Source organism: Dromiciops gliroides, chromosome 4 (genome assembly GCF_019393635.1).
Source record: "Dromiciops gliroides isolate mDroGli1 chromosome 4, mDroGli1.pri, whole genome shotgun sequence".
NCBI lineage: Eukaryota > Metazoa > Chordata > Mammalia > Microbiotheria > Microbiotheriidae > Dromiciops > Dromiciops gliroides.
The window spans coordinates 423,511,793-423,527,569 of NC_057864.1; the positions used below are offsets into that span (position 1 = coordinate 423,511,793).

The 15,777-nt window shown below is 35.6% G+C and overlaps 1 protein-coding gene across 1 annotated transcript in view; it reads right to left on the reverse strand.

The window, feature by feature from the left end:
- Window positions 1–278: 278 nt before the first annotated feature.
- Window positions 279–15,777, reverse strand: part of PLPPR5 (phospholipid phosphatase related 5) — a 181,335-nt gene continuing 165,836 nt past the window's right edge. Inside the window, exon 6 of the mRNA XM_043962809.1 lies at window positions 279–3,259. Within this exon, the coding sequence (XP_043818744.1) occupies window positions 3,227–3,259 (33 nt within the window). The 3' untranslated portion in view covers window positions 279–3,226. The remainder of the gene's footprint in view (window positions 3,260–15,777) is intronic.

Genomic DNA, 15,777 nt, shown 5'->3' on the forward strand with positions numbered 1-15,777 from the left:
TATGGTAAATTTAACCCGAAATATTTGGCTGGGGTACATCCTGAGAAGAGAGAGGCCCAGTTAGAAGTTGAATAGACACAGTCTGTGGAAGAAGGTTCACCTCTCTTTTAACATAAAAGAGCCTTTTAAGTCATCTTAGAAATCAGAATAAACATGTGCAGCTTTCCTGCCATGCAAATAGGTATCACTGAAAATTTCAGGTAGACCAATTGATAGTGACCTGGGCCCCTAAGTACCTAGGATAAAAAGGAGACATGTCTTCATCAGAAAGATGTGTATTTGCTTATTCTCTCTATAATATATACATTTTTACATATTCATGTTTCAATTATTTTTCCCCCATTATTCTGAGTAACAGTATCAAGGTTAAAGGCTCTCTCCTGGCATTTCATATTTTATACATATAAAGCATATATGTGCATATATGTGTACATGTGTGTATATGTAAATACACACACATATATGTTATATATACTTTTCTATGTGGTGGGATCAATGAGTCATATATTGTAAAAAGTTAACCCAAGGATCTTTGATCTTCGAACACTGTAGCTGACTTGACTTTACTCAGGCTTAACTAGGTCAGGTTTTTAACAGAATTGTGCTTTTGAACATGCTTGAAATTCTATCCCCTCTGTTGAAATTTAAGACATGATTCAATGTGTCTTTACATGATAACATGAAAGACCAGTGATTTCATAAGGATGAACCAATGAAGATTGCAATCTATGACTTAGTAGATCATAGGATTGCAGATTCAGAGTTATAAGGGAACTTGGGGTTCATCTAAGTGCCAACTGTGACATTATATGGATGAGAAAACCCAGGCCTCAGAAAGGGCTACTTGCCCATGGTCACATGGGTATTCAATGGCAGAACTAGAATCTGAATTCAGTTTTCTGACTCAGATACACTTTCTCCCTGAGTCCTAGAGAACTGCACACAGAGATTAAATGATTTATCTAGTGTCACATTGCTAGTTAAGTGTCAGACATGGGATTCAAACTCAGATTTTCCTGACTTGAAGTCCAATATTCTAATGACTACTCCAAGCAGTATCTATTTAATGTGCAATGTTGACCTTTCTCACACATTTCTAAGGCAGTTACTGTCAAATGGAAATAGATATACAAAAGGTTTGGTCCTTGGAAAGTGGATGCTATAATAGAAATAACCAGACTTGGCTAATCTTACTGGTACTTATTCTGGCTAAGGAACTATTCTGATTCCCCTCTGTTTCCCTTCCTTTCCAAAGAGTGCTGGGAAAAGACTTAGATTTTAATCCCAACTCTTACCATTTGCTAATTGTATGCCCTATTAGAAGTCACGTTAAAATCATCTCAACTTCAGTGTCCTTATCTGTAAAATGGAGATACTAATATCGATTCTATTTAACTCATAGGCTCTTGTGAGGATCAAATGAGATAATCCCACTGTAGATTTTGAGATAGAAGGAACGCTAGAGGTCATCTAGTTCAAACCCCTCATTTTCTGAATGAAGAAAATGAGGTGCAGAGAGGATGTTACTTGCCCAAGTTACCTAATTTTGTACTTTGCCATTTGAAACAACCCCACAACTGTAAGAGATTATGATAGTTTTGGAAAATGGGTTATTGTTGCTTTTGGATCAATAGTTCAAGTTCTAGCACAAGAACACATAGTCATATTATCAAAATACAATACTGTTGAATTCTTAGATGGAGATAGAGATACTCCATTGGTCAGACATAATGAAACTTCACTTCCAGTAATAATCAGAGAAAGCCATAGACTTTATCTCCCATTGGACAGAAGTCTTTGTGTCTGTTTGGAGAAATTTCCGAGGGAATCGAGTATATTCTTATCACATTATAAGGATCAAAGAGATAGATTACAATAAATTCTAGCTAATCATGCAGGCCAAAGATACCTCAAGAGCATCTACAATGCCAGGTTTCAAAGTCTTTGCTAGAGAAACAAACAAAAAGTGAATTTTCCTATAGGATATTTCATCTTCATTCTACAAAGCTTCCTTCCAGATGTAGCTGAGGTGCTACAAACTCCATGAAACCTTTCCTGATATCCCACTTGCCAGTGCTTTCTTCCTCCTTAAATTATTCTATTTTTACTTCTCTATATACATGACACATCCCATAGTAGCATGTAACTTCTTTGAGGGTAGGGATTATATTGTTTTCCTTTGCATCTCCAGCACTAAACACAGTGCCATGAAGTTAGGAAGTGTTTAATAAATGCTTGTTAATTGAATGGAACTCTCAAATGATTCAGCTAAAACTTACATTTTTTTTACCACAACACCAATACCTTCTTTCTCAGTCTCATCACCCTCTTGTTCAAAATACAAGGTATGTGCAAAGATGATATGCTAACCATCTTTGTGACTTTGTTATAACTTAGATGATATATAATAGTGTACCTCTTTCCCATTTAAATTACATAGAAATTTTAAGTGGACAGTGTCCAGGATGGAGCCTTTTACCTATTCTGAGATACTGCTACCAACACAGTATTGGCCAATAAAAGTCATCCCTGTTTTATATTCTTATTCCAACTATCCTACATACAATCTGCATTCAAAAAAAAATCCCTATAGTTCAACATTTCAACCACAACTATCAGGAAAAATCCAAATAAATATATTTTTAATTATGATACATTACTCATTACAGTAAAAATGGGCATTTTCCCTTCAAAAGCAGGAGCACCAGTCTGAGAATATTCAGGAGGAATGGTATTTTAAGAGGTGTACTATCATACAATGTGCAAATGTTATTTGAGTACATAACATGTTTTAAAAAAGAAATTTTACACACAGAAATATGTCAATGAAAATGACTGTGCTGAAAGCAAGAAAAAAGACACAAAACTCCCGAAACTTTTTGAATCTGAAAGCCTGTTTTAAACTAAATATAGCATACTGCTGAATAGATATGGGGATAATTGAAAAGCTTAAGTAGACCCAGATAGTGGGTTTTCTCATATAAATCTGGTGAGCATATAGTTTGCTTTTCATACTCAAGGTGGTTTTGTGGGACTGTAACATGGAAGTTGAATATTTAAGGAGTATCTTTTCAAAATAAAGTTGACATAGACCTCAATACTGTATGAATGATCAGTGATCAAACATTTTTATAAACTGATCCTGCTGTCAAAAAACTTTGGGACTCATGAATGGACTGTGAAAAGGGATGATGTCCAGTGCAGTGAAAAAGCATCCAATTCAACATCATGTGACTTCTGCGAAGGCCGTGATGTGGTTCTGTAAATGAAAGAGTAAATTCAGTCAGAATCATTGAAACATTGACCTTGGATTTGGTTTTAGAACTTTTTAAAAAGTGCTCACACATGAGCAGGTAGTTAGTATAATACAAAGGGGTCATATTTGCAACTTGTTTATCCTCTTCTGCAATTCATACTTCATTAAGTGTCAGGATGCCAACACATGGAATTGGGTCATATGGAATTTTAGTGTCAGTGATATATCTTATTAGCCCAATTTATTTTTACTAGTTAAATAGACTAGCATTCCATACCTGTCCCATTCATAATTAACATTGAAATCTGGAGGAATGAAAATGGCACTGCCAAGCAGCCTCTGAAACCACTTTTCAGTGTTAATAGAATTTTAATGTTGCTCTATGTTGGATTTTAAGATTAATTGCTCCCTGTGAGACAGATGGCAGAGAGTGAGCTGGGGAAATGCTTGGACTGAAATGATGCTTGCTAACTGACAAAAAACTACTCCACACTTTGTTTTGATGCATAATTCAGAGTCAGACTTTTTGTTTGCAAAGCTTTAGTTGTTTACTTCTCATGTGAAATTCTTTATAGTCTTTGTAGTTTTTTTCCAGTTATTAGAACCATTTTCTTATAGATTCAGATATGTAACAAACCAGATCATGTTTCTCAGAATATTACGATAAAAGCTTCATAGAATATGTTTGGCAATGACATTACTAGAACCTGAGTATTAGTTCTTTTCTCCTCCCTAGTATGACATATAAAGTATTTGGACAGTTTTCCTCCCTCACATGTAAACCACTAGTTGCCATCATCAATTGTAAAGGTTAACTTAAGATGTGTTGTTCCCTCCAATGATTCTTGAATTATTTTTGCTCTTTAAATTAAAGAGCTTATCATCAACAGGAAAATACTTTTAGTCACTAAAATGGTAAAGGGAAAACCCATTAAGCTTGTCCTTCTTTAAAAAGTACAAAGATGGGAGGGATATAATTAATATTTAATCTGAACATCATAAATTTATAGTCATTATTAGTAAAGGGTTTTTTGGGGGGTGTAACTCTGGGAATAGTAGAGTTCTGGAGAGAATAAAATAAATATTGGTTCCCTAAATACTTTTCACATCATATCTTTTAGAATCATGAAGGATGGGTGTTTCATTAAAGCAGAATGAGAATAATGATGCTTTCCATAAACACTTGGTTCACTTGAAGAGAAAGATAGAAAAACAAGAGTTTAAGCATATTAAAACATATGTGAAAAATTTCAATATGTTCTTTTTGAACTAAAAGAAAATAAGCCACATTTGTGGCGGGGGAGAGAGGTGTGGGAGCTCTAGATCCATGATTTCTTGGTGCAGAGAACTTCCTGTGTAAAGATTCCCTCCATCAATATAGACTGGAAATTTAGGCTTAGAAGACTGTCTGGTACATTGATATGTTAAATGAGAGGCTCATGGTCATAACAAACATATAGACATTAGACCGTTCCTGTGATTTCATTGGCATACAGAACTCCCAATGAGGAAACTCCTTCTACCAACGAAGATCAGCACCAACTCTTCAAATTCAATGGAATGGAAAAGCATTTAAGTTCTTATTATGTGCTAAGTACTGTTTTAAGTTCTAGGGCATACGAAAAGTAAAGTGAGGCAGTCTCTATTTTCAAGGGATTGTCATTCTAGTTGTGGGAGGCAACATGTCGCACAAAGGAAAGCTCAGCTGGTGAACCAGTGACAAGGTCCAGTAGTCTTTAAGGAGTGGCCAAGGAGTCTTAGAATGCACAGATGTGATGAAGAGATCCTTTTGTCATGTCAATGGTACAGTTTCAGGGTGGGAACATTGGAGTTGCCTGGGTCACCATGACTTGTCACATAGCCATTATGTGTTAAAGGACAGACTTGGCCTGGAACATGTAATTGACTATCAAAACATATTTTCCTTATTATTTAATCTTTGAAACTCACTTAAACCTGAAGAGAAGCAACTTACTTTGCTGCTCTTCAGTAGAGAGAAGGGCACGTGACTGAGAAGAAGACTAAGCTTTCCTTGTGATTGGTTTTTCATGTAGGTGCTTTTTGTGATTGTTAACAATTCATGACAATTGTTAATTCATGACAAAGAAACAGAAAAGTGATTAGATATCTGAAGGGTACTCTGAGGTCTCTAAAGAAAAACACAAATGCAGCTTCATAAAAAGCTGGTCAATCAGAATAGTAGAATTCCCACTGAGTGTGTGAAAAACCTGATTAATTAATTGAAAGTGGAAGATTATATACTGACTTCATCTGGCTCCAATTATATCCAAATCAGCAAACTGGAACCATCACCTACATACAGGCCATGTTTGGTATCAGAATTGGACAGAAGTTCATACAACCTGGGGAATGTCTGATAATGAATGAATAATAAGCATTTGGGAATAGTGTAAGTAGGTATAAAGGGTAGCAGAAGAAAGATCATGGACAGGAGGGGAGATTAGAAGATAAAGTAGAGAGTAAACAAGTGCTGCTTCACAGCACCTACATCCCAGGATCAGCATTTTCATCAGTGACCTAGATAATGAAGTAGTGAGTATGCTCATTAAGTTAGCTGCTGCTGATACCATACTATCACGGACAGCCAGAACCCTGGAAGACAGAATTAGAATTCCAAATGACCTTAATAAATCAGAAAAGTGATCAAAACTAAACCAAACCAAACTCCAAAAAGATAAGTGTAGGCAGTACAGCAGAAGGAAAACAAATTGCATCCATCCAGAAGGGGGGATAATGAGTTCTGTGCAAATGTGGTCCATAAAGGTCTTGAGGTTTTTCAGTGGGTAAAGTGACAAGTCTACAACATAGCAATGCACAGTTCAAAAAACAAAAACAAAAAACCCCAAAGCATCGCACTGATATGTCTTTGTCTACATCTACTGCTACATCATTATTGTGTCTATAGGGTAAAGATATATGAAAACAGTAGTCATGACATTTAAAACTCAGTTTGTTGCCACATTATAAAAATCAAATGACATTCATGTGTTCTGGATATAACTTAAGTTAAATCACTTGGTTCTCATTTGTCTCTCCAGACAGCCTGTACATCATAGATCCTAGATTCCCTTTGGAGAAAATAACCTTTGGGCTAGGATCAAAATCTCAGCTAAACAGCCTTTCACACACACTGAGGTGATTTCTCAGATTATTTTTCCTGCAGAATTGCTAGTGGAAGTATTCTAGTTGGGACCTACCTTTTACAAAGATGGCTGATAATTTGGAATGACCAGGAGATAGAAAAATAAATTGTATGAAGCCAAATGAATGGAATTGGGACTGGTTCCTTACGGAGAAGATAAAAATAAGGGGAATTTTAATAATGCTATTCAAGCACATAAAGGTTTCTTACAAAAAATGTAGTGAGCATTGTTTCTCCTTCAGTTAATTTTGAGTGAAAATCTTAGAATTCTATTGTAATCAGTCAATCAACCAATTAACAAGCATAGAATCAATGAGGTTTAGAAATCTGGAAGGACTCTTGGAGGTGACCTGGTCCAAAATCCTATAGTGGGAGAAAGTTACTAGTTTTCCTTTTTCTTTCCATGATTAACTCAATTTCCAGTATAAATTTCAAAAAATCATATCTTATCTCTATTTCCCTCCTTTCTTTCCCCTGTTCTTTTGCAAGATCAAGCAAAAGGAAAACCATTTGCCCTGTCTCAGACATGTGAAACCTAGACAGACTAGACAGATTAGAAAGTCTCATTGTTCCTGAAACCCAGAAAACTACTCCTACCAGTTAGCTGTCAATCAACATGCATGTCTATACATTTTTTGAATATCATGAACACCCATGGGAAAACATGGATCATATTCAGAAGTCCACTTGGCCTGTAGAGGCACACTTGTCTATATGTCTTTTTGCCTCCCCTTTTGGTTTACTGTATGGGATAACATCTTTTACTGACATTCTAAAATGTTTAAAAAAGTATTTCCTTGACAAAATATCCTTGATTTTTCACATGAGGAAAGTAAGCCTCAAAGATGTTAAATGATTTGCCCATGGTTATACATGTGGTAAGCATCAATGTTCAAATTTAAATGAATGCTTCCTGATCCTAATCTTCGTAATCTTTTAAAACTATACTACATTGTCTTTAAAAGCAAAATTAATGCTCAGTTGTCTAGGGGAAGGTTTAGGTGTGTTCTTTACTAAACGTAATATGAGAAGAATAACTAGAAACTCCTCAAAGTCCTTCTCATCTATTCATCAAATGCTGTGATTCTAAGCTACACATAAGGGAGTTTTTTGTTTTGTTTTTACAAATGAATGAAATGACAAATTTGAAATGATTAATTTATGACAATTGTCCAGACAGGTTGTTCATTACTCAAGCCATTTTTTCTATCAGCAGTTTCTCAGAGAAATTAATACCAAAATTTCATTTGGTCTTTTCATATCACCTTTCCTAAAAAAAAAAAAATCCCCCCCCCATGGCATAAACTAGGAAAATTTGTGTAAGCTGCTTTACAGAGGACTTCCCCTTTCAGCAGGCCATAATACAGAACTCAATGAATGCAACTGTGAACCTTGTAAAAATGCAAACAAATATAAGGCACACCAAAAATTCATGCAGACACGTTTAAATCATGCACACAAAAGATAAATGGTGACACTATTTTCAATAACTAAATAAGAGAACTGATTACTAGTCCATTTAGGCAATTATACTTGTTGGAGAGTAAAGAGCATGAACTGACTAAAAAGAACCATGGAATATTTTAAATGAACCATTCTTTGGGAGTAATTCATCCAAATCCACAGCAAATAGAGAAGCAAAATGCTAAGGCCTAATCCTTGAGTGCAGGGATCCTGGGGGTGGAAATGGCCACTTTCTTTGTCAAAATAGCTTTAGCACAGAGAATTGACTCATTGCAAATTCTCTAATTGTGTCAATCTTCTAAAATGCTAGATTGTGCATGAAAATTCCTTTTCCTTATTTATATTCTTTTTCCTTTTCCTGAACTTACACTGTCTCTCTAGTTTTTAAAATCATTTAAAAACCACAAAGCTGGCATTAATTATGCCATGAAAATTTGGCTATGCTTTTCTACCTGACAAGATCTGCCTCTCACTCATTTCACTTTTTAAAAATAGAAAAATGAAAAGAAGACTCACTGGGGAAGTTATTAGAAGTAAAGCATAAAGGAAAAAAATCTTTAAAAAGCTATAATTTAAGGCAATCAGAAATGAAAACTACCATGTTGAAAAAATGCTTACTTCTACCCTTTCAGCAGTTAAACACCAGGGCAAAATGAAATAAAATTGTGTGGCTAAAAGTGTAGGGAGAAAATGTTTCTGCCACTCCATTTCTTGGACATCCCTTTACTATGATCTAAACCTGCACAGAAGGATGTGATTTTCTTTTTTTTGGCCTTAGTTTTAACACCCAACCCACACACTCAGTGCGCTCTAGCGCACATACGTTTATTGCCTTAATTGCAGATGTTCAAATTGGTTTATTCCAGTGATCCAGCTGAAGAACCTAGCTAGGCAGTCTTTAAAAGAATTCCCTTGTGAAGTTTCTTCTTGAAAATCATCAATACCTCTGGTCCGAGAGACCTATAATGTGTTATGAGTCATTACATTACATTACATTTAATTGTGCTCATCTCTTTGCATCGTATGCCGTTGTAATCAAATTTCTATGTCATGATCATGATCTCCATCTCCCTCCATCACTTTTGTCAGAAATCAACTCCTTTTTTTATGCTGAAAAAAGTAGGTGGCATTAATATACTTAGAATTTAATTATTCATCATATTGGTACTATTTGTAGCATCCTTGATTGATACATTAAAAGATGACTCTTCAAAAACATCCAGCATTTATCTATGATATGATCTTTCCAATATAATAACAATGGAAACTGCTCCTTGACTTACAGCCCTAAACTTTGGATGAGTTAGTCACCATTCATCACAGATGTCCCTTTCTCTGTGGAGACTTAGTGGCTCTAAGAAGACTCTGAATGTGGTAAGTGGTTAAAAAACCTTAACAATAATTTCTTGTTATTGCTCCTTAACTGAAAATCCTTCATGGGGAAGGATTCAGACCCCAGGTTCCTGCTTAATCTTTCTGGTGGATGAAGGAGGTAGAACATATCTGGCTCTGAAGTCAGAGAAGATCCTCATACTTCTCATGCTCTTGAAGATCTAGACAGTAACCACATAAATTTAGGGCTTCACTAAGTCTCAGTTTCTCCACTGATCACCCAGTCTTCTATCCTGTTACTGTACCTCACAAACTTTTACTGATTCACACTCTTCAGCTTTTATATAGTTGTTGTTTAGTCATTTTAATCATGCCCAACTCTCTGTGACCTCATTTTTGGGTCTTCTTGACTAAGATACTGGAATGGTTTGCCATTTCCTTCTTCAGCTTATTTTACAGATGCGGAACTGAGTCAAATAGGGTTAAGCGGCTTACCCAGGATCACACAGCAACAGTGCTGCACCACCTAGTTGCATGACTAACGTCTTTCACATACACATACACACACAGAGATGATTTTCATCTCAAACATACCCAAGTTCTGTTTTGCTCATTCAACAAACACAATCGGACCCATAGCACAACTGGTGACCAATTCTTATCACCATATAGAATCATACTAAATGGTTATCAACCACAAAATAATGTAATGACTTTCTTAAATAAGGAATTTGGGGATATTTATATCTATATTATTTCTAAATGTAAGAATACATGTCCTATGTCCTAGGAAATTACACACTACTAGAGAAAATGAACTACATCAATGTTGTTGCAATGTTCTTGCAATAAACAAAATAAGAAGGCAAAATAAAGTTGCAGCTAAACATAAAGATGGCACATGGAGCACCCTTGGAGGATCAGATGATTTGGAAGACTTGGTTTCTTCATGTTCTCAAAGACAATACAAAAATATCTCTGTGCAATTACAATAAGAAATATCATTTTATGAGATATCTTGTAAACATAGAGGACTTGTCATGGACATAAGTAAAAAGGAAAACTCATGAATACACTAGCAATTATGTACTCATATTGTGGGAGGAAGACAAAGCACAAGTAACAGTCCTCTGTTCTCAGGAACCTTACATTCTAATTATAGAGATAAGCAATGGGCACATGGAAAATAGTCCCTCAGCCTGGCATCTTCCTCTTATAGATACCCAACCGAATATGACAACAAAACACATTATTTTATGAGATAACTGTTCTATTGTCCTACAGTGCTCATATATAAGCATAAGCCAAAAGAGCACAATTAAATTAAGATTATTGAACCATGAGCTGTAAGAGATTCATGGAGAGCAATTATATGAAGAACTTGCATCAGATCTTGCAACCAACTCCACACAGTTTAATATGTATGTGCTTAAATTCAAAGTGGACAGCAGATCTTCTCTTGGGGGAAAATATGATTCAAGCTTATGAAACAAATATAATAAAACATATCCCATATAGATTAGTGAATGCTCCTCTTTAAAGAAAGTGCATTGGTCAATATCTAGAAAGTGTACATATGAGTTATATCTTAGAAGTAAGAAAAGATCTACCATCTGATCCAGGAAAAACAAATGCATGGAAAAGAAACCACATTTCAGAATATGGCACCCAGACTAGAGAAGTGTCAGCAGTAATCTAACTTGTTGTGCAAATTACTATATATCAATGTCCCATGGACCATTGTTAAAGCTCATTCTGGGTGTATGGGGGAGGAGTAATTAGACTTTGCCTATGATAAAATCACTTTGGAAACACTGAAAGCTTTCAGGTCTCAACATGAGCTGACCTTGAGATTCTGGAATAATACAACACTTAATGCTTCAAGAAAGTATCAACAGGACCAACCCAGATTTCCCTTCAGAAATGTGTGGAGTCCAGTTCTAACATCAAGTCTGAAGTCAGGAAATAGGCTAGAAGAATGAAAATTTCACCCTAAAAAGCAACTATGGTGACAAGGAATTCCCAACACACACCCCCAAAAGAATGATTCCAAAATATCTATAAACAAAACCTCAAAGAAAAATACAGCTTGGGCACAAATTCAACTAGAATTACTGGAAGAGAAGAAATAGGAGTTAAAACATTTTTTTTTAATCAATGAAAAGAGAGCACTAGAGGAAAAAATTGGAAAAGAAATTAGAGCTATGCAAGCAATATTTGGGAGGGAATTAACAGTTTGGCACAAAGGGTATACAATCTTACACAAAAAATAAACTCTGAAAATTTAGAATGAACCAAAGAGAAGTCAATGATTCCACGAAACAACAAGAATTATTAACAAATTCAAAAGACTAAATAAATAGAAGAAAATGTAAAGTATCTCATAGCAAAAGAACTGACCTGGAAAACAGATTGGGAAAAAAAGAATTAAGAATCATTGGACCCTGAAAGTACAATCAAGAAAATATCCTAGATATCATATTTCAAGTAATCTTAGAAAACCTTTCACATCTTAGGAACAAACGACATAGTAGAAGTAGAAAGAATTCACCAGTTACCTCCTCAAAGAAATCCCAAAATGAAAATTCCTAAGAACATGATAGACAAAACTCAGAATTTCCAGGTCAAAGCAAAAGAACTGTAAGTAGCCAGGAAGAAGGAGTTCAAGTACCAAGGAGTCAGGATAACATAGCAGCCACCACTATGAAGAAACTCAGAATATGATTTTCACAGAGGCACAGGATACAGGCTTGTAACCAAGAATAATTTATCCAGCAAAACTGAACATCATCCTACAGTGAGGGGGAGGGTGAACCTTTAATGAAATAAAGGACTGCCAAGTAACTTTGAAGTTCAAACATGGGAGTTAAGAGAAACATAAAAAAGGTAAATATAAATGAAAAATCACAAGGACTCAAAAGCTTTTGGTGGTCTTTGCTTACTGAATAAAGTATAAATGGCTGACCCCATAAACTAGCTCCTATTTTCATGTCCATGCTTATTCTATGCTATTCCCCAATCTGTTTATTATGTTTCATAATAATTGGATTATCATCTTTTATTCATCCCTTTATGGCCCTTTCTTATTGTACTTTTATTTCCCTCATGCCTGGAATGGAGTCACCTCCCTTATACTCTCATTCTCAGTCTTTTGAATTCCCTCCTTTTTTCAGGACTCAACTCAGACTTCACATTTTCTATGGAGAATTCCTTAATGTACACCCCATAGCCCCAAGTAAAAATGTTCTCTCCTCAAATTTCTCACAATGCTTTTTGAGGTCTCTCCATTGTACTTATCTTCTTTTCCGTTGCATACAATCATTTATGTACATACTTTCCCCTTTTTAGATTGTAAGACACTCCAGAGCTAGATTTGCATGGTATCTGTATTTGAATCTCCAGCAATCATCATGGTTCTTTACATGGTTCTTAATAAATGGTTAACTAGTATATACAGTGCCAGATCTGTAGTCAAGAAGAGTTGAATTCAAATCCACTTGTGTGACCCTAGGTAAGTCACTTAACCCTGTTTGCCTCAGTTTCCTCATCTGGAAAATGAGCTGGAGAAGGAAATGATAAATCATTATAGTATCTTTGCCAAGAAAACCCCAAATGGGATCATGAAGAGTTTACATGATTGAAACAATGGAGTAACAAAAAATGAACAGAAGCTCAGAATTTTTGTTTCCCCTCTTTGTGTGTGTGTGTGTATTTAAATTTTTTCCTCTAATTATATGTAAATATTTTTAACATTTTTTAAATTTTTGAGTGCCAAATTCTCTCCTTCCCTTTCTCCTTTACCCCTTCCTTAAGACAGCAATATGTTTGATATAGTGCAATATATTTGATATGTGAAGTCATGCAAAATAAATTTCCATATTAGTTACGTTGTAAAAGAAAACACAGAGCAAAAAAAGAAAACCAAGAAAAATAAAGAATGTAAAAAACTATAAAAAAGTAATTATTGTAATAACCCAGATTGGAGGCAGAGGCTAATTGTGAAGTGCAGATTAAATGTTTTTTGAAGATTTTGGGAGATTTTAATAAAGCCAGCGAAGGACTGGGTGACTTGCCCCAAATACTGCCTTTGAATGGTCATTTTCTTTCATCAGACAATTCTTTTGTCACCTTTTCAGAGGCACCAGTGACAATAGCAGTTTTCTGGTTGAAACGGCATTCTCTGGAAACCCACCATTCTTAAATGGAGACCGCTTCTACACCTATCTTTCTCTCACCCTTGAGAAGATATAAAAGCTAATTAAAACTCAAGTATTTGGGGACAGTTTTTAAACAGAGCTTCCCTAATGCAATAGCTATAGGGGCTTCTGATCTGGAGTTATCCCTTCTACATCCTGGGCTTAGGGGCATGGTGCCCCCTTGATTTGGAAAATCTGAGTAAAATTTATTGGCCCTCTCTTTTTCTAGAGAACCTTGCATTTTTTTTTCTTTTTCTTCTTATGGAGTGTTTGCCTGCCTAATTGTAAAATTTGGGTTATTTGCTCATAGTCTAAATTATACAGTATTATACAAATATATTATGCATTTCTAAGTTTCTAAACTTTTTCTGTGTTATCTGCAGGTTCCACAAAAGTCCCCCCAAATTCCCATTTAATGTTATGTGCTGATGCATTATAGATTGAAACCATGATGGGGGAAAACATGATGTGGAAGGGATAACTGTAATGAAAGTCTTTTCAATAGTTCAGAGTCACTGCAGTCTGAGGCCTTCTAGAGCTGGTGAGATAAGCTAAAGCTTGCCTAAAACAGAGGGCTGTAAGGTAAAGAATGAGTCCGGGGTTGATAACCTTTTGAATAGTGATGGTTTCATTAAGTGTTTCGGTATATCTAGGGAAGAGCCTGATAATAAAAGTCTTTGGCCTTACTTAATTTTTGGATCTCTCCCATCATTGTGCACAACATTCTGAACATAGCAGGCTCATCATACATGCTAGTTGAAGTAGAAACTTTGAGCATGAACTTTACCTTGGCTAACAAAGCAGCAGTGCCACCTGTTGATGGCTTGCAAGGAGTTCTGTACCGGGCAGCCTCCAGGGGGAGTGCCTAGCAGCAACAATCCAATTACTATAGCTCCCAGCATCACAAGTGGGTTATGATAGAACAGGGGACTTACATGGGATTTCTGTTTGCTCACCTGCTTCTAAAAGCCACAGAACCAATTTTAGAAATCCATGCAGCAAAATATAAACAAAGATAAAATGTTAAACTTTTATTCTTCCACTTTGAATGAATCATTGGGCTTATTGTGCCCAAGGGAATGTGCTAGTTTCTGTGGAGAGAAGACAAAGCATAAGGGGCAGACCTTGTCCTCAAGGAACTTACATTCTAGTTGAGAAGATATATCCTAAAATATGAAATTTTTATTATGGAGGGAACTGCTTCCAGAAATAGAGATCCAAGTTTATCTATGTCTTAGGAGATACTCCAAGGCTAGATAAGAGATGTATGCTGGAATCAAATCAAATCAGCTTAGGAAGGCTAAGAGTTGATTTTCAGTGTGAGTATTTATACTTTGGAAATCAGCAAATGCTACAAGTCAAGACTGAATTATTGTTTTGTTGGTTCTTTAGACTTTAAAAGAGGTCAAGAAAATGTTAATAATGTAGATTAAACTTAAAGTATGTGATTGGTACCCCCCCTGCAGAGATCGAGTTGTTAAATATTTACCAGTACCTCCTGCTTAATGATCACCTCACTTAACCAGGGCCACAAACCTGTTAAGTATTGGTGCCAGCATTTTAATCCATTTCAAGAAATGATTTGAATATTGGTATTGAAGACCTCTAGCAATGGGTAAATCCATCATCTCCCAAGGCAAGCCATTTTACTTTGTACAGTGCTAAAGGTTATGATAATTTCCCTCTCATGTAGAAGAACTCAATACAACTCTTGAAATGGAATCTTCAGCTCTGGATTTCTCTACTGTGAAATCGTTCAAATGCTGAAATTCAGTTCAGCTATTTAAAGCCCCCAGAGACATGATTAGCTTATTAAGTTAGCCAATCAGTTCTTCCCATATTGACTTAATTAAAGACATTCATACCTTATAAAGATATTGCAGAGCATAAGCCATATAGTTTACACATTTAAAATTCCATTAGGAATTTAAACTTATTATATTAATTGAGGTGGTAGAGTACAACACCTTCCCTTATACTTTCATCAAATCTAAATCTTACCTGTTTCACAAATGTCTTGCATAATTCCTAGTTCTGATCTTCGGTGACAAGCAGCAGAAAACTAATCTTTCTTCCTTAAGACCATTCTTCAAATAATAGAAGACAGCAAACAGGCAGGTTGGTGCCACTTGGGACCATAAGATCATAGCTTTAAAGCTGGAAGGGACTTTATAGGTCATCTAGACCAATTCTATCATTACCAGATGATGAAACTGAGCCCTAGAGAGGTTATATGAGAGGTAGCACTTTGTACTGGATAGGATCTGGACTTGGAGTTGGGAAGACCTTAGTTAAAATTCTGCCTCAGATATTTATTAACTGTTTGGATAAGTCATTTACTGTTTCTGGACTTCTGTTTCCTCACA